Here is a 20,282-nt window from a genome sequence, read left to right as displayed (position 1 = left end):
AACAACAGACAACAGCTAATGATGTCACTTTTTCACATGGCACCACCCTCCTCATCTCATAGCACAACTGCTGAGTGGAATGCACCAGCTATAGCTATACTGATACCGAGAGGAAAACAAACCAAGACTGAATTTCGAAACATATGTCTATGGCACAGAAATGTTGCATATTATCTACTCAAACGTGACAAAGCCATAGGATGTCATGCTTGTGTGGTATTTGGAAATTAAGTTCCTTTTTTTTCTGTGGAACAATGGTGTTGCGAAATAATGACATCAGTTCTCTAACAGTCTACATCACTGACTTTAAAGTTATTTTGCAGCTGAATGACTATTTATCTCCATGAGTTGATTGACGACCATCATCAGCGCTGGGAGGATCACTCCCTCTCCTCACTACTCTGATCAACAATGTACTTCCACTAAACATGTTATATTTATTAGATAGAATGTATAATTCTGATGCTCATTCTATATGCAATCCAGCAGTGTCCCAACACTTCAAGACATTTGATTGTGGCTCTCATCTAACTCCTGTAAGCAGCCATGTATGAAAGTTTAGTTTCGACTTGGCTGATGGTTTGATGATTAATGTGATTTTTCCTCTTTTGCCCTGCACCACAAAGGGGATGTAGGCATTTCCACTACAACTCATAATTGCACCATTTCACAATTTATCAACACATTTCATTTTGTTTTGCATACAAAATTATACCACAATCATAACTGTACAGTATTCTTTAAAATGCTGCCTTATGTCTCCTAACTTAATAGAGCAGAAGTGAGCAACTTTAATGGTACAGTACCATTTATGTATGGAGACCCAAAGTGTTATACACATAACATAATGTATATAACATTACACAACTGAACAGTTACATCATATATGATTATGAAATATTATTCCATCCTGCTTCTTTTCACTATAACATACTTTAATGCAACTAATTTTTATTTAAATTCATCAGTTTTTATTTCAAAATGTCTTTTTCCAAAGTCTATTTTTTATTTCACAACACATTTTTCCCAACAACTGTTTTAGTTTCTATGCCACTTTTCATCACAAAGTCTTTATGTGTCAATCAAGCAGCTGTCTGCTTTAGCAAGAGATAATCACATTACTAGCTCTGCCTTGTTTACCTTGAGTGAATAATGAACTTTCAAGCACAGCATTTAAGCCAACATAGATAAAATGTCTTTAAATTTCATGTGATATTATTGGAAGCACCAGAACAGCTACTAAATGAACCTTGAGGTGAGAGTTTTATAAACTGCCGTTTCCAAGGTCAAGAATGAACTTTCAATCTCGACAGTCAGACCCAAATCAACAATTTTCTGAATCTCCCTGACATTTTCTAAAAACAGCAAGAGAGACTGATGCACCGATTTGGAAATACTTTATTCAGTGTTGCTCTGTTACACAAAATGCATTATATGTTTATATAAATCTACTGCTTTCCAAGCAGACACAGACACCACAGTGTAGCACACTCACACAGTACTAGAACTATGGCTCTGCATATGTACATGGGCTGAGCTACTGATGAGAACATCACAACTCTACATCAGCACTGGAGATTTTCTTTTTTTTTCCCAACAGTGCCTTGGTCATTGTTACAAACTGGAAGCATGGATCATGGAGGTTACAGTATCAGCGAATCATCAGCAGTGTTTCAGTACAACAGGACCACCAATAATGCAAATGCACCACCATGAAAGGGTACTGATGGAGATTCAGCTGAAACAGTCAGAGGAAAAATAATATGTTAGCTAATTTAAGCATTTTGAGTAATTTTAGTTTCATGCTAGCTCCTTAAATAAGATTTTAATTCCAATATACTCTCATTTTATTAGAAAACACATAACTGTAATATCAGCAATGTGATTATCATTGTGTATTATTAATCTTTGTATTGATACAAGAAATTGTACCTGCTCCTAGTCTTTGTATGTACTAAATACTGTATCACAGAACATACGGACAGTCGACAGTGTATTTGGTCCTTCTCATGAACCTGGCTGTGCAGTAAGGAGAGAGCATTGTGGGAAAAAGGATTTTAGCTGATAATTAAATATGCAACCAGCGCTAACAACAGGACACATATGCTGAGCTGCATTCATGTCAAATGTACTCTAAGCGCAGATAAGTACTTAGAAATATTCATATGAATGCGGCCTTGATCTCATCTTTAATGCAAGAGAGACGTGTGATTGTTAACTAGTACCTTCTCATAGCTTCTCTTATTGACAAGGTAGCTGTCATTTATTTGGGCAATAATGACAAAGAGTCAATTACGAAGACAGAGGTAGTTCTTTTTTTCATCTCTGATCTCAAAATGATCAATAGATGGCTCTCACAACTCACATACATTTCCGACTTTTAAAGTTTACAAGTGTGTCCATGTTGAAGAACAGTCAGCCTTCAAACCAAGCTGTCTTTCCTCATTCTTCACACTACTTCCACCACTTTTTGTGTGTACCACCAAGTGTGATGCCAAGAATACCCACAAATTGTGAGACTCATCGTGTCAAGACTACAGAGATACGCTAAAGACACTCCAAGAGAGATCAGGCAGTGGGATGCAGCCAGGAGGAGGCTACGATGGCAGGCTTTTCATGCCGTCTTCAAGTGTGCACATTCAGAACACTTGGTCAACCAACACTTTGTATGCACTAGTTTGTTTCAGGCATACTTAACCTTTATGAGCCTATAGCCATGCTAGCGGCCATATGAGGCTGTACTTTGGCACAGCGGTGTTTTGAGCTAAGTGCTAGAGCTCACAATAACAGTAATAAAATGCTGAGGTAATGTTTATCATGGTCACTGTCTTAGTTTAGTGTGATAACATGCTAACATTTATTAATTAGCACTAAATGCAAAGTAGCTGAGGCTGATGGGAATGTCATTAGTTTTGCAGGTCATAAACCAAAAGGAAGGAAAATGAACAACTGAATTATGAATGTCTTATGGTCTACAAACTTCTGTGCCACATCCAGAAGATGTGGACATAATTCACTGGATAAGTGAAAACTTTGGCCTGTTGTTGGTGCTAGATAAGAAATTCAGGGATCACTCTGGACCAAAATGGACCAAAATAGGGGACCAACCAACCAACCAACCAACCAGACCTCTGACATTGCCATTACTGCTATATGGATAAAATCCAACTGTTTAAAAAGAAAATCAATGAAACACAAATGAAAATCATTGTTGTCACAAAAATTGTTGTTCTCACAAAAATAGTAACAGTCACAGTAATGACAGTTGTTGACATGAATGCAGGACCACAGCCGGAACTGGAAGCAGGGTGCCCACTAGCCTCTGTACAAGCAAGCTGTTCAAATGCTATTCTACATGATTGTGCTACTTCAAAAGACTTGTGCATTACATTTAAAAAGCAAACTCCAATGGTCTTAAATATAATAAAATTAGCAATTAAGATTCTTGACAACACTAGAAGCACAATCAACAGTACATTGTAAACAGTGCATTGTTCAAAACCTTTACCAGCAACTTGAAAATGACACTGTTTAAGAACCATTCCGACTAGTTAAATTGTTTTTTTTTCTAAATTGCCATCTTATGTATCTTATCTTATATCCATCATTAATGTTTTATCTCCATCTCTTGAGATAAAACATTAATAATCTCTGTAAAAAAAAATAGGTTGTTATAGAACCAAATATTCATAACCCTCTGTTGAAAGATTTTGTCCTAACTGTGTGCATTTGATTGCTGAGAGACCCAGATCTGAGACTGATTTAGTGGAGGCAGAGATCAACTTCACTATGTTGAACTTGAGAGTAATTTGTTTAAAATTCAGTCATAATCTCATTCATTCATATATTATGTTTATCATATGTTGTCACACCGCACTTCTCTGGTAAACACAGATAAAAGTTAAAAAGACTAACTTGTTCCCAAACTAGTCAGAAGGCCCAAGCTTCACATTTCACTTATAAATAAATAATGGACACATGGAAAGGGGATGGTTTCTCCAGAAAACTATAATAAATTGCATATTCCAAAGTGGGAGTAAATGGGGCAAAAATCTGCCAAAATAAATAAATATGATAATAACTTTAAAAGTAGTCAAGTTGCTTCTGTATATATGATATTCACCTAGTAGTATCTGGCTAGAATTAATTAATTCAGCAATTGGAGGGCTGAGGGAGGAAGCTAAAGAATGCACATTGGTTAGCAGCAACAATCTTTCTTAAATGTTGTGGGGAACAAGCTGAGCAAATAGAAATCTTTGGCAGTGGGACTCACAATGGACAGATCCTTAAAAGAATGTCTTGTAACCTTGTACTTGCTTGTGATCTACTGGCCTTTAACTGTGCGTTTGTGCTACATGGCTACCCTGCATATCCTGCGCTCTGTTGATGCTTTGGTTGTGCATTTGCATTTTAATAATACATGTCCCAGAGTTCCGTTCAAAACATGTACAATGGAAAGGCGGACTCTGCCAGTGACAATGAACACTACTATGTAGAGAAGTAATCATATAATATTAATACATGACATGGTTATTGCAGAAAAAATACAGACCATTAATGATATATATAATGAAAATCTTAAGATTTATACCTTTAAGCACATGAGTGATGAAGGCAGTATATCAGGATGTGAAGAAACCACAACTACAACTGTGGAGAAACTAATAGAGCTAACTCATAGATATCTTCTATATTCCCTATAGAATATAGATATATTCTGATTGGGCTGCCTCAAGTGAGGGAGTTCAGGTATCTTGTGGTTGTATTAATTAGGTAAAATGGAACAAAGTAGTGCGGTTGCTGTACTGGACTGTTGTGATGAAGAGGGGGCTGTACCTGAAAGTGAAGCTCTTGATTTACCGGATGATGTACTTTTGAACTCCTACTTATGGCTGGCATTAGCTGTTAGTAATGATTGAAAGAATGAAATTGTGGAACAAGCAGTTGAAATGAGTTGGGCTCACCTTTAGACATAGTGTGAGGAGCTCAGACATCCATAAGGAGTAAAGTCACTGCTCCTTCACATTGGAGTAAATTTCATTTATATTTAGTTAAGACAGTAAAAGGTTAAGAAGCGTATGCTCAATTGTGAAAAATAAATAGAAAATATGTGGGGTGAAAGCGACTTTCTTCCTGGTGGGTATGGTGGGGTCTGGTTGGGGATACTTCTGTGCCAGCTACATACACTCCTCACACAGGATGGGTTGTTTTTAAATTAATTATATTGACTATTTTGCCAGTTAAACCCCCACTGTTACTGCTTCAAGTGAAGAAAATCCCTCCAGGCTGTGAGTCCCAGCCGTCACGCTATCAAAAAAGGCATGTAAATGAACCTAAAAACAATCCAAAAACTGAGATAACTGAGCAGCTTGGTTTCTCATTAAAGCCAATAAACTATGACATAATGATGGCAGAAATGCTTGTGCATGGCTAATGAGACGTCATTTAGAACATGTTAACACTAATACCCTGTTCAAGTAAAACCCTGTTCTCTTTCCCATTGAATGATTACATTATAAAACTACATGTCAAAATGTTTCTTCAGTCTTCTCTAAGGAACATCCTAGAACTAAAATGGAACAGAACAATTGCATCCTCAATGACATTCTGTTTCATGTTTCTAAACCAAAGAAAAATTGATTTAAAAAAAAAAAAACATCTAAAAACTCTCATGTTTTTAAGCTTGAAGATTTGGCATCTTACCACAGCACAGTAAGTTTCTTACATAGCACTGGAGGTGACAGTGAGGTGTGGTGAAGTCAGATGGCTACCCTGTATGAGCTGGGTACCCTAAGCTCATCTTTGACATGCAATATCTCTCTCTGGTCTCTATGAACCTTCAAGTGCTGACAGTGTAAACAATTCAGTTTGACAAAGGAGTGGCAGAGATCTCTGCACATGTGCACAGAGACGGTTTGGTGTGTCACTGTGAAAATGAAGGTCTATACACATTTCAGAAAATGTGTGTGTGTTTTCCAGTAAACATTAATAGTAGACATACAAAGTGTATAATTCTAAGCATTGTCAAAACAGCCATCACATCATCTGCATTTCAAGTGAAGATGTCCATTTTTAACTTTGTGCCTGTCTCTATGACATTCCTTTGTCTTTAAAAGTATCAGCCTGGCCAGCCACATTCACAGTCAGTCCCAGGGCTGGGTATCAAACTCAACTCAACAACTCTTCTTTGGTAGCAACCAGTATGTGTCTGTAACACAGAGAATTGAACAAACTGTAAAGTACTGAAAGCTGGCATTGAATGTCTGGTCAGATTTATAATCTCTATATGTTCTCTGATCAGCCAGGTACTGATTTAAATCATAATTTTGCCAATTTTAGTTATAGTTCTTGTAACGTTGCTTGTGTTTTCACAATATTGAACATTGGAAGACTTTGGCTTCTTTTGTTAAATTAAACAAAGGTGTTTTGTAGAAAAAAATATTTATATTTCTCAAAATAAGGTATCGAAAAAAGTATTCTTTCGGAATCTGTAGCAAAACTCATGTATTGTACCGGGATTAGTATCAAAAATGTTTACGTGATACCCAGCCCTAGTCATATCTATGTGAAATTACAGTACAATAATACCCACACAAATTATCCTAAAGGTGTTTTCAGACTGAAAAGTGAAGTAAATTTGCCAGCATGTTCGCATATAAAATTAAAGATACGAGGCAAATTTGCTCTTGGCAATGTAAGGTAAGCTCAAGACATGTTTGCGCAAATTCAAAACTTGAGCTAAAAATTTACGCTAATGCTGTGTTTTTATGACTCCTATTCATGATTGTAATAAGACAAGAAAAAAAAAGGAAAGGAAACAAAAATAAAAATACCATAAAGAATCAGCGTTCTTGGTAAGTACACTAGCTAACAAGCAATGTACAAATCACGCTGTGTACACCACTAGCTAGCTACAGCTAACATCTGCACAGTTGGTACATCGTGGCATTAAAAGAGAGACTGCAAAAATTTGTGCGAAAAACATAAGGTGACATTTCACTCTAGATTCAATCTGAACATAAAATAAGAATGGTTAAACCAACCACCAAATCATCAAGATTTCAAGTTAAGATATCCTTTCTAACCATTTGTGCAAGTCTTTAAAACTGTTTTTCTTTTTGTAAGTATCAACCTGGCAGGCAACAGTCACAGTCAGCCCAGCCAGTGTGAAGTCCTGATCCACACAGTTTAATCCACACAGAGTTGTATGTGAATTAAATACACCTATATGCTAATTTTGAGCTAGTTGTTGTTCAGTTAGTCTGTACATGTGAGAATCAAACAGCTGTGTGTGTACACACCGAGGCAGCATGAGATGGACTGGTTTTCTGCCTCTCAGTGCCTCCATTGGCTCAAGGCAAACAAAGTAACACAGTACAATGCAACTGGGCATGTGTGAATACACACTAGTGTGCTTGTGTGCATTTTGTGTTGAACCCTAGGCCAGAGTGTAGTCGAACTGGCCCTTCTCCAGACCATCGAGGCCATCGGCCCAAGTGGAGGTAGGCATACTCCGGTAGGGGTCCAGCAGGATACGGAAGCATCGCACGATGAGGATGAGGAGGAAAACAAAGAGAAATATGACCAAGGCAAAAGTGGTCTTCTGCTCCAGGGACATGGCAGCAATAGCTGAATCTGATGAGGCAGAGGAGGAAGACGAGGAGGAGGAGGAGGAGGAGGAAGAGGACAGGGCGATAAAGTGTCCCCCGGCAGAGTGCAGCAGAGAGGAGAGAGCAGAGGTGAAGGGCTCTCCTTCCATCATCTGGGGAGAGAAGTGTGTGGTGGGGGCAGGACAGTGGCACTGCAGCATCCACAGGGGGCGCTGTGGCATCCTCTTCATACAAGACTGGCCAAGCCCCCTCAGATGGACCTCATTGTCTAGAATGAGGATGGAGAACAACAGCATAACTGTTAGCATTTTGCTGTCACTAAATTTTTAACGGGTCAATTCACCAAAATAACAAAAACATATTTTCTGACATACCTCTTGTGGTATCTATTGGTGTGGATACTTTTGGTTTCATTTGTTCAGGTTTGTCATTGAAAAATGACATTTGATATATTCAACTTAACAGAGGCAATGTTTCAGTTATTGTTATTTTTTAATGCTTTGAGGATGACACACAAACTAAATTCCATTCACCTCTGTCATATGGATTGGAGGCAGAAATCTCTGAGACAGACATCTGAAAACCTGGACAAACAAAGACCAAAACTATCTGCACGGAGCGACACCACTAGACGCAATATGTTGTTGTTTTTTTTGTTTTGTAGGTGAGCAAACCCATTAATTATCTCTGCCAGGTGTAAGCCTGGAGGAGATCATGTGTTTGGTTGTGTGTGTCCATATGTGTGTCTGTCTGCTGCCAATCTCATACACTACTGAACCCATCAGCCTAATATTTTTTTTTACACATTTATGACTGTATGCTCAAGTACCTGTGGTTGCAGTGATTCACAATAGTTGAAAAACCTATTTTAATATCACGTTTTATACCGCCATTAACTGCTGACTCCTCACTTCTCTTAACTGGCTGGTAGAGGCCGCAAGTGATCAACAACTACAGCAAAAGACATTTCCTGCAATTGGCTAAAAACAAGGCTTCGCTAGTCTGTTACAGGCCACATTTTGGCCTTTGTCAAGGCTAAAAGACTGACAGCCATATGATCCACTAAAGTGAGGCACGATATTTGATGAATAAATAACCATTTTTATTAGCTTCGCTGCCATCTTGACTGTAAAGGAGCTTGGAGTGACAGTTGAGTGAGATTCAACTCAACTCTTTTCTTTTTTCAATTTTTTGTTTGGGAGGGGTTATTTTGTGTGGTGTGTTACAACAATGTTTAAATGGAGAAGTTTGGACTTATCGTCCTGTTTATTGTTACCTTATTAAGTTTATACAGTTAGGCGAACCCAGGACCCTTGGTTACAATACCATTACACTATTCTATGCATCTTAAAGAAAAGTGAAACTATACATATCCCCAGACACACCTGGTGGAGATCTGCACCCTACTGAGTGCACTCTTCTAGTTCTAATTGTACTTTTGTTTGTGGAAAAAAACAGATTTGACACACATTATTATTCAAAGCAACATATTTTTTATATGTCTTAAATTATGTCTGGGATCTCAACATATTCTTCTTTTTCAAGCTCACGAAGAGAAACCATCACTTTCAGTCTGAAATAAAGTTACACAGCACATAAAAGGACCTTTGCTTGTTTCATTTTAGATCCCAGAAAACAATCACTGCATTCAGAGATAGAGAAAGAGATAAACAAAACATGCAAAAAGACAAAAAAGGGAATGCATAAAGGGAGCACACATTACTGTCACTTTACACTTTACAGTCAGTAATCCAGATGAATGACATGAAGAACTGATGTGACAGTGCCAACATTGAGGCTGTCTTGCTTCCAGATGAATTACATGGTCTGCTGTCAGGTTTAACCAAAACAATTACTGTCATAGATCTGCTGTATCACACCATATTACACTTAAAAATGCAATACATCTTTTGCCAGACAGGTTGGACAGAAGGAGATGATGCATGCAGGTGTTGCCCTTGGTCTGTGTTGGATGGCAATGTCAGTCAGTCCACCACTTACTGTAAATCCAGACTGAAATATCTCAATAACTCTCCACTTTACACTGTGTGATTTTGGACTGTCTGAGATACAAGTTGACAATCGTGAAAGAAACGTGGTGAAATCTTTGGTTGTCAATCCAAAACAGTGGTCTTAGATCTGACTGTGAGAAACATCCACCTATGACCAATGTGGAGCTTCTAAATATCTGACAGCGTAATTCATGCCCACGGTGTCATGCCCTCATTCTGACAGTGACCAAATTCTCACAATGTGACTAGTGCTGTGTGACCCACATCTACAAACCAAGCAATTTCATGGGTGCTGTTTTTTAAATAAAGTTTAGGGAGAAAACATACATGTTCTCCTAAATACATTCATGGCACACAAAAGACAAAACAATGAAGGTGAAACGAAAAATAGGTTTCTGTGACTTTGCTGTATTTTCAAAACATCAGAGCTGCAGATGGATTACAGAAGCTGATGATGTTTCCCTGCTCTCATTTACTTTTTGGTATTTACGCATATTGATATTGTGTAGTCTGACACAGATTGAGATTTTATCATCTCATATCTCACACGAGACATGCACTAAATGTGCCCTTAAATAGATTTTTTATGAAATTTAGTACAAACATTAATGGATCCAATCCTAATGATTGGGGGGATCCTTCTCTACTGGTCAAAGTTTTCACTTACCGGTATCTCATTAATCTAGTGCAGTGTCCGTTCAAAACGTGCCTGTTTGGAACAGGCCAATTTCTCAATACTCTCTCTTGAGAGGTGTGCCCGTCCCCTAAACGCCTTTCATGCAGCCTATCGGTAGACGCTACAATTTACCAATGCTTCCTAAACGCCTGTCATGCAGGCTATCTGTAGACACTACAATTTACTGATGCTCCCTAAACGACTCATACGCAAAATATCTGGAGACTACAATTTTAAGTTGAGTGGAGGTTGAGTGGATGAACTGTAGTGCCCATTCAAAACGTGCCTGAGACATCCTGCACTATGCCTTGAACATACATATTAAGTTCCCACGTGTGAGGAATGGGAATAAAGCTTAACTATAAACTTTTTCAATTCATTCTCTATGGTAGTTCTCATCACTACAGATGTAATCCCATCTCCTACCACAATGTGGGTTGCAATGGCAGAGTGGTGCTGTCCGTATTTCTGCTCGTTGACTCCTCATACAGAAGAAGAAGCAGAAGCAACGTTGTTTATGAGGTATTTTTATATATTTCTGAACATGCCTGAGACATCCAGCACTAAGTCTTGCACATGCATGCCAAGTTTTGTTCACAGCACACAGTTCAATAGTAGATCTTAAGTCTCTCAAACTTTTTCAAGTCATTATCACTACAGATGTAATCCCACTTCTGACTACAATGTGGGTTGCAATGGCAGAGTGGCACAATCCATATTTTTGTTTGTTAACCTCACAAAAAGAAGAAAAAGCAAATCAATGGTATTTATGAGGTATGTTTATATATTTCTCGAGAACCACTCATCCAAACAAGTTCACACATTGACATTGCACTTCCTTGTTTCCCCAGCAATTCACCTGTCAGGTATGGAGTAGATCAGGGGTCCGTTTCACAAAGCAGGCTCAACAAACTCTGAGTCTAATCCTGAACTCTGAGTTGATCTACTCTGAGATAGAAAACTCTGAGTTTCCGGTTCCAGAACAGCTGATTTGAGTCAGTTTAATCAACTCGGAGTAGTTTCACCTGGAGTTAAGCGCGTGCACCGGCGAGTTTGAACACGTTTTCAAAAAGAAGTGCAACACTGCTGCAGCTGTAAAAGAGAGGGAGACAGCGTGGGAGAACATTGCTGCTCGGGTCAATGCGTAAGTTTAAATGTAGTCCTTTGCAATCACAGTAATATTACAGAGGAAAACTGCTTGAATGGTCGCCTATTAATTTATTTCATTTATGTCCAATCCCGCGGGGGAGAAGCACACTTGGCAGCAGTTTAGGATGAAATATAAAAACATTGTTCAAACAGGTGAGACCTCGGCATAATCTCATGGGGGTACCTCACTTTGATCATGTTTTACATTGTTAAGTAAATATTAAGTGGCTGTTTGACTGTGCAGTTGTTTTATCCCCAACATAATGCTGGTTTCACACACATAAATGTCTTCTTATCTATATCATGTTCTGTTAAATAATTAAGCCTATTTAAATGAACACAGTCTTCTACTCAGCCAACAGAAAGAAGGCAGATGCCCATAAAACGCGTGGTGGTCCCGCACCGCCACCTCTAACGGAGGCAGAGGAGCTGGCCGTAAGCTAAAAAAGATAATTGTCTGGAAATGCTAGAACATTTATGCGTGGTCTGATAACCATCTGCCGACGAATATTTAGGCTAATTCTCTGCGCAGTAATGCTGCACCTTCATCCACGGGATCGTTATCAAAAGAACATGCCATGTTAGTGAAAAAAGTCGCCACCCACTGTGCCCAATGGACTTCTAATATACTGACTCTGATTTTTTTTTAAGGATTTTTTTTAAATGACAGACGGCAGAGCCAGGCTACACCCAAACTCGCCTGCTGACTGAATGAATGAGGAAATCAAATGGAGTGTGTGGCTCTGAAAGAGGGCGGATACTGAGAGAAACTCGAGGTTCATTGAGGGAAAACCTGGTCCCGACCAGGTTAGGTTCATAGAGTCTGTTACTACGGTAACTGACCGAGAGCTTAAGTTATCTCTCTCTCTGAAACAGGCTAGAGTTATCCCTCTTTCTCTGGTTTGAGTTGCCTCCCTTTTTGAAACGGAAAACTCAGAGTTTCCCTCATTTCAGGGTTAAAAGACTCTGAGTTTTCACTAAACCTGCTTTGTGAAACGGACACCAGATGAACCGTTCTCGAGATATGCAAAGGACCAACTTACATAAATACATACAGACAGATAGATATTCCTTGCTTTACATAGAGAGATATCTCAACATATAGAGGATGAATTGGCACTAAATTTAGGATATATTCTACTGCCTTTACCTCTAGCGCCACCAAGAGAGACATTTAGTTTAGTTTATTACATCTATTTGTCAGGGACCATGTATAAAAGAAAACATTCATCTTAGAGATGTATTGTACCAGATGTAGCTCCTAGCTTATTTCCAGGTACAAGTACCTGTTGATAAGTGTACCTGGTACCAGAAGACCTTAGGCCATAGATTGTTGGTCAACTCTGTAGTTGTGTCATCTGGATTCGGGTAAAGAGAGGAGCAGAGCTGTCAACTGATCACCATCTGGTGGTGAGTTGGATCAGGTGGCGGGGGAGGCTGCCAGACAGAGCTGGGAGACCCAAACAAATAGTGAGGGTGGAATGGGAACATCTGGCGGAAGCCCCTGTCCATGAGGTCTTCAATTCCCACCCTCTGGAGGAATTTCTCCTGCAACCTGTGGAAGGCTGGGGACATGGAATCCAAGTGGGCCATGTTCAGGACCTCAGTTGTGGAGGCAGCTGCTCAGAGTTGTGGCCAGAAAGTCATCAGTGCCTGTCAGGACGGCACCTTGAGAACCTGAAGGAGGCCAACAAGCTGAAGAAGGAGGCCTTTCAGGTCTGCCTGGCCCAGGGGTCTCCTGAAGCAGCACATGGGTACCGAAGGCCCAAAGGGGTGGCAGCTCAAGTGGTTACTGAAGCAAAAACCTGGGTGTGGGAGGAGTTCAGGGAGGCCATGGAGAAGGACTTGTGGTTGGCCTCAAAGAAGTTCTAGCAAACCATCAGGTGACTCAGGAAGGGGAAGCAGGGCTCAGCCCAGGCTGTTTTCAGCAGGGGAGGAAAACTGCTGACCTTGACTGGGTATATTGTCAGGTGGTGGAAGGAACACTTTGAGATCTCCTAAACCACACAGACATGCCCTTAATGGAGGAGGCAGAGTTGGATGACTCGGGGGAAGCCTCACTCATATCCCTGGCAGAGGGAGTTAATCCACTAGCTCCTCATTGGCAAGGCCCCAGTTGTGGATGAGATGCTGAAGGCTCTGGACATTGTTGGGGTGTCATGGCTGGCATGCCTCTTCAGTGTAGCATGGAAATCACGGACAGTGCCTATGGACTGGCAGACCGGTGTGGTGGTTCCCATTTTCAAAAATGGGGCCGCAGGGTGTGCTCCAACTATTGGGGGATCAAACTACTCAGCCTCCCTGGGAAAGCTTATACCAGGGTGCTGGAAAGGAGGCTCCAGTGAACCAGCTCTTCAGCCTTGCAAGGACACTTGAGGGGTCATCGAGTCTATGTGCTTTGTGGACTTGGAGAAGGTTTACAACCGTGTCACTTGGGGCACCTTGTGAGCAGTGCTGTGTGAGCGGTGCTCAAGGCACAGCCGATGGAGGAGAGTGTCCGGTTTGGGGACCTGAGGATTGCTTCTGTGCTTTTTGCAAATGATGTGATTCTGCTGGCTTCAACACATCAGGACCTCCAGCAGGCACTAGGATGGTTTACAACCAAATGTGAAGTGTTAAGCACCTCTAAAACTGAGGACATGGTGCTCTGCTGGAAAAAGGTGGACTGCTCCCTCTGGGTTGGGAGTGAGTTGCTGCTCCAAGTGAAGGAGTTCAAGTATCATGGAGTCCTGTTCATGAGTGAGGGTAAGATGGAGCTTGAGGTTGACAGACATATCAGTGCAGCATCAGGAGTTATGTGGGCATTGTACCAGACCATTATGGTAAAGAAAGAGCTGAGACAGAAGGCAAAGCTCTCAATTTAACAGTCAGTCTACATTTCAATCCTCACCTATGGTCACAAACTTTGGGTAGTGACTGAAAGAATGAGATTTTGGATACAAGTGGTTGAAATGAGTGTCTGGGCTCAGCCTTAGAGATAGAGTGAGGAGCTCAGACATCTAGGGGGAGCTCAGAGTAGAGCCACTGCTCCTTCGCATTGAAAGGAGCCAGCTGAGGTGGTTGGGGCACCTGGTTAAAATGCCTCTTTGACATCTCCCTCTGGAGGTGTTCCAGGCATGTCCAACTGGTAGGAGACACCGTGGCAGACCCAGAACACGCTAGAGGGACCACATATCTCTTCTGGCCTGGGAATGCCTTAGGATTCCCCTAGGAGGAGCTGGAGGGAGTTGACAGGTGAAGGATATCTGGGTTTCCTTACTCAATCTGATGCCACTGTGACGTGGTCCCGGATAAGCAGCGGAAAATGGATAAATGGATGGATGGCTAATTTCCATTTTTCCAACCCTCCAACTCTCTCCAACTAACTCCTAACTAACACCTACTTCATGTAAAGTATCAGGGAGCTTGTTCCATTCCTTAATAGCCTTAAATGAAAAGGCAAAGCGTCTTTTAGGGAGCAAAGTTGTACAAAGCTTTTCAGTAATGGAGGTGAAGTTGGATATCTGAATACAAAAGTATATTCTCAAAGTTCAACATGTTATATTTAATATATAACAATGCTAATACTGTTGCGGTTGTCTTTTCCAAGACTTTCAAAGCTTGTTTATGAAGAGACCAGCATAAAATGCAGTACTTGAAATGAGAAAATATCATTGCATTCAAATATACCTTTGATGCCTTTTACTCCACATTTGTAGTTTTGATATCTGTTTTGATACATCTCAACAAATATTGGATGGATTGTCAAGAAGTTTGGTACACACATTCATGTCTCCCTCAGGATGACTTTTCTTTGGTTTCTGACCAAATACTGAAAAAACTAATGACATTCCACTTAGCCACAGCTGTAAACTAAGATGGTGAACATGGTAAACATAAGTCTGTAAGCATTGTCACTACTAAAACACAACAGCAACTGACATGATGATGTCCTGCTTTTGCGTCAAATTCCACTTTTGAGACCTTCATTATTTCAGGTGATACTGTACATACTTGGTGCCTAATCCTAAATACAGTTTTTACTTTTAACTGCCACACAGAAAACCTTCCATCACTGGAATACTGTACAGAGAGGAGGAGGGATGGGGGTTAACAGCTCATCTTTTCCTCAGGGCACCTTAGCAGGTTAATCCTCCTGTGCTCAGAGGCACACAAGGTTTGTGTTTGTGTTGGCTGCACATGATTTAATTAAGGTAAGATACAATGGATCGTTGTGTGAAATGACACCTTGAGATTTAATCAACTGAAGGTGAAAGCTTCTTCCGCACAGTAGAAAAGCAGCGGTGGATGACAGATAAGGATAAGAAACACCCATTCATCTATAGCTCAGTATAGACTGCTTTCCTTTGTCGCTAAAAAAAATTGTAATCTTTATGTTGATCTACTTGTGTCTACTATTTAGATAACGAGTGATTGTTTATTCACTTAGTCATTCTTCTTCAATTGCTAATGTCATTTGTCTGGTCAAAGCAAGTCAAAGACTACATCTACTGTAATTTCATGAAACTTCCACCTCGTTCTACTTTCCCACCTTTTAGTCATCCACACTGTTCATGGCACAAAAATAACAAAATGATGAACAAAGTGCATTTTAGGTCAGGAAATAAATGCATGAAAAACGTATGAATGAAAATGCTCACTTATTTATGTGACAAAGAGCTCAGAGCAGAAATGAGTGTGTGTTGTTCATTTACCTTCTACACTTTCTTCCTGGCATTACCTCTTCCTGTCCTCTTCCTGCTTCAAACTTGTGCTTGTCCTCTGCAAGCCCAATAACCAACTATGAACTTTTCCCCTCAGGACAAAACATACTTCAACACACATTTTCCTTCTGACACAAAATGTGTTCTGAAAACATTTTCAGACTAAGAAACATTTTCATATTATATTATATATTATATATAATTTAAATCTCAAAAAGGTTTTAGGTAACAATAAGTAAGCTGTTCGAATGAATGTATATGTCCAATATTCACTCTCCTTTTAGCTCTGGTTGGGTCTCCTGAAAACTCCTGAGAAAAGTATCTGTGTCTTTAGTTGCTAAATGCTCCACTATGTTCACCAGCTAGTCTCTAACTGTGTCTGTCTACTACTTGGTACTGAGCAAGTAGTGTACAGTGAGTTTATCAAAGCTTTTTCCACTGAAAACAGCTGCCTGCCGCTGCTGTAAACCAGTAAAGTAAATCACCCCGACATAGTCTTTTCATCTTTTCATCACTATGGGTCATACTAACCTTGCACCCACCCCCTCCATTGTGGGGATTTGGGAAACAAGGCCTCTGGCAAAACAATATAGGGGCAAGCAACGTGAGATTCCTAAAGATGTCCAAGTAAACTTTTACATGAATCATTTGCAGCGCTTGTCTTTGAGTCCGACTGAGGTCTGAATCTAATAAAAAGAGTTGCTCGCAGTGAAAAACCCACAGAGACTTATCACCTGATTCTGCAGTTCCTCACTCAACTTGACTATCAGCTCTACAGAGCATTTTAGCTTCCTTTGGCTCATTGTTTTGGTTTCACAGCACACAGCTTAACTGTTTTGGTTCAGTCTTGGCATCTTCATCAACCTGGTTTCCAGCAGTAGCAGTCAGCTTTTTCAGTGAAAAAGCTCTAAAAACCCACTGTACACTACCTGCTGAGCACCGAACAGCAGACACACAAAGTTGGAGACTAGCTGGTGAACATAGTGGAGCATTTAACAGCTAAAGAGCCAGATATTTTTCTCAGGACTCACCAGAGCTAAAAGGAGAGTCAATATTGGAGTTACATTAATCAGGTGGACACAAACACGACACCAAATAAATGCTTAAGTTGCTCCATATCTGCTGGATAGACAACTGTTTGCTTACAAGTTCAGCATATCCACTTTATATGGTAATAATGCTGAGTTCAAAGCTTGTTTCTGCTTGTATCCCAAGTGGCGAAAAAATCTTTTTATACAGCTTTAAACAATGGAACAGTGAAACATAAGGTTCAGCCTCCTCCCCACCATGATAATGATACTATATGTTGATAGGTATGATAATATGTATATCTCCCTCCTCCCGTCTCTGACTCTTCCTCTCTCTAGTCTCTCTTTAGCTTCATCCTAATGCAGAGGCTATATCCCTCTAAGGACACGGCCCACAAAGGTGTGTCCTTCAGAGAACCTGAAGGCCAAGCTGAACCTCCTCCTCCCCAGATAAAACCCCAGATTCACAGGAACTTATTGGTGCATTCAGGTGTTACTTTTTAACTGCAGGGTGCAGAAATATATCCAATTTAATTACCAGGATGTTGCCTTGAAACAGCTGACAAGGTGATAACAGTGATTAACTTGGGCAAACATGAAGAAACTCTCTACGAGAAAATAGATTGGGCCTCATCCAAGAACCACTTGAATAAACACATTTGCCTATAGGTGGTACATTGTTGAGTTTTCTCTAAAAGTCCAGACCTGTTATATGAAGCATGAGCAGATAGTCTGCCTGTCTCCACAGTTTCGATTTAAGAATTATTATGCCTTCATCTGAATGAATTTAGAGTTGAAATATGGTTCATAAATCAAATAAAAATTAAAAAATAAGACTTGTACAATTGTTAAATGAATATTATGTTTAGTTCAGTGTGATGTGCACTATGGCTGACAATTTACAGAGGGGTTTGACAAATTTTTTAGTTTTTTTATTTTAAAGGCATGAGCATTCTGACACCTTACAGTTCAGAAGAGGAACATCCTCTGTTATAACACCAGACAGTGTAACCTCATCTATGCAGTGTACTCTGATGTCATATTTTTCTATCACAGTGTGGCTCTGTGATGTTGCAGCATTGACAGCTGTAGTAATATTTTCTCTACTGACACTGCTAAATCTGCTGATTATGCTAATGGTAAAATCTTATTAATGCACAGCCTTTCATCTGTGTGTATCTGACTTGGAAGACTTGTACAAACAAACCTCAGAAAAAAAAAACTAAGAAAGGTTCAGGATAAAATATGACAATGAGGTCCAATTTTTGCCTGACGCTAGTGGAACAGAGCTTTAAAAGGGGCCGTACTTTGTCTCTCAGTTTAGAAAAACATGAATGCTCTCCTAGAAATGTCACTTTTCTCATTAAATGTCGACAAAAATGATTTTTCTGAGTTGTTTTGAAGTTAGAAAAAGGCCATGCAGTTGCAGAATCGTAACTTTATATCTTAATTGGTTCAAATAGTTGTTTCCCATGTCATATCATCATGCAGGGCCCTGAAGTCCTGAAAAATGATTTTTTTTTTTATTGGGACTCCATATCATCATCATCACGTAATGGACACTTGATCTGTTATTTGGAGTACTGGAAGAATGGGTGCTCCATGTTCATTTTTGCCATTTGGGCCCATATTAGATCACTACAGTCATGCTTATGACAAAAGACCTATTATGTCATTTTGTTTTGTAGACTTGTTGAACTCATTGGATACTTCACAAAGTAAACGTGACAATTTGCCCTGCATTGTATGACAACCTACCCCAACTTCTACCAATACTACAGGAACATTTCATATGAAATGAATGACTGTAATGACACAGAGTATGCAGCAAGAACAGAAAGTGTGACAAGATGTTCTGGTAGCTGACATATCACATTTACATTCTGTGTCAGATGGCTTATGACCCTCGATACCCCCCCCCCCCCCCCCCCCCCCCCTCTAAAAAAAGCTGTTTCAGTGTATTATGAATGTATAATAGTGATTCAGCGCAGCACAGAAAACGCAGCATCATGGCAGAGCCCCGAGCTGAAGGAGAAACGGGAGAGAATCAAAGTTTGCAGCAGGGATCAATCTGACAAGGACGCTGCAACCTTATCTCTCACATTCATGTGCAACTGTTTCATTCACACTTGATGAAAATGAAACATGACAGCTGAGCTTTGGCTAATCGGAGCTTCTGCATTGTAAAAGGGGGTCACACATCCACATCACTCAACAAGTGCAAAGCCGATATCTGCACTGACCACATTTAGTAGACTCGAGGCTGTCGCAGAGACCTCTGGCTGCTCACACACACACACACATACAAACACCCCGAAACCTGCACACATGCATCCGCATCCTCCTAAGGAAACAGTACGTTTAGGAGTACCTTTGTCTGTTTGCGGGGATGTGGGATCCATTTCCAGTATTACAGAGAGGACCAGAGGGTCTGGCCCATTCTACCTGCACCTCTCCGCTTCACTATTGGCAGCATATGCGACAAAAACATGAACAACCGCTAAGAGGACTGAGAGGGTTCGATAGAAGAAGGTGTTCCGTGTGTGCAGAGTCCCGACAGCTTGCCATCCCAGGCTGAGTGCTCTGCAGCCTCCCAGAGCTGAGGTGCGTCCTAGCTCCACTGGGAGGAAGGGGCGGATCAGCCCAGTCCACATCATAGCAGCTCTGCCCCCCCATCATAGATATTGTGCACAAGAAGTATTTTTCCTGCAAACACTGAAGCAAACACACAGCATAAAATTCTGAGTTAAGAAGAAGACAGAAAGAGTGGCAGAGAGCTCCAAACGTGCAAAAGAGATGAGAGGAGAATGAGAAGAGATGCATAAGAACAATATTTAAATACACAATAAAAAAAGGAAAGAAAAGTAATTTAAAAAGAATTGATGTAGACAAATACAATAAAATAAATAGGAGTAAATAAAAATATATGGAAAAGATAAGAGTTTCAGTTACAGTGTAGCAATACTGTAGCCTAAACTGCCCCAGACTGAAAGGCCCTGCACATCCATACAGGTGATATGGATTCATTCATTTTAGAATGAAAAAGTTGTCCATCTAAGTTCAACAAACAACAGGAAAGTGATTAGGGCTGCAACTAACATCAT

The 20,282-nt window shown here is 40.2% G+C and overlaps 1 protein-coding gene across 3 annotated transcripts; it reads right to left on the bottom strand.

Annotated features, from left to right (window-relative positions):
- Positions 1-1,601: 1,601 nt before the first annotated feature.
- Positions 1,602-19,787, bottom strand: LOC121885573 (cortexin-3). 3 transcript variants are annotated; one of them, XM_042395170.1, is made up of 3 exons: positions 19,550-19,636; positions 16,142-16,208; positions 7,223-7,878 (listed from the first exon to the last, which is right to left on the bottom strand). In XM_042395170.1, exon 3 carries the CDS (start codon positions 7,838-7,840, stop codon positions 7,439-7,441), a length of 402 nt encoding a protein of 133 aa, XP_042251104.1. In that variant the 5' UTR covers positions 7,841-7,878; positions 16,142-16,208; positions 19,550-19,636; the 3' UTR covers positions 7,223-7,438. The 3 variants fall into 3 exon arrangements, 2 of the variants coding, with proteins under 2 accessions (XP_042251104.1, XP_042251103.1); XR_006092585.1 differs by lacking the exons at positions 16,142-16,208; positions 19,550-19,636 and adding an exon at positions 1,602-1,738 and having other exon boundaries at positions 7,302-9,191; XM_042395169.1 differs by lacking the exon at positions 16,142-16,208 and having other exon boundaries at positions 19,550-19,787.
- Positions 19,788-20,282: the final 495 nt, after the last annotated feature.

This window comes from Thunnus maccoyii, chromosome 19 (assembly GCF_910596095.1).
Source record: "Thunnus maccoyii chromosome 19, fThuMac1.1, whole genome shotgun sequence".
In the NCBI taxonomy this organism is placed as follows: Eukaryota; Metazoa; Chordata; class Actinopteri; order Scombriformes; family Scombridae; genus Thunnus; species Thunnus maccoyii.
The sequence above is the reverse complement of the archived record's forward strand: the minus strand, read 5'-3'. Positions and strand labels throughout refer to the sequence as shown.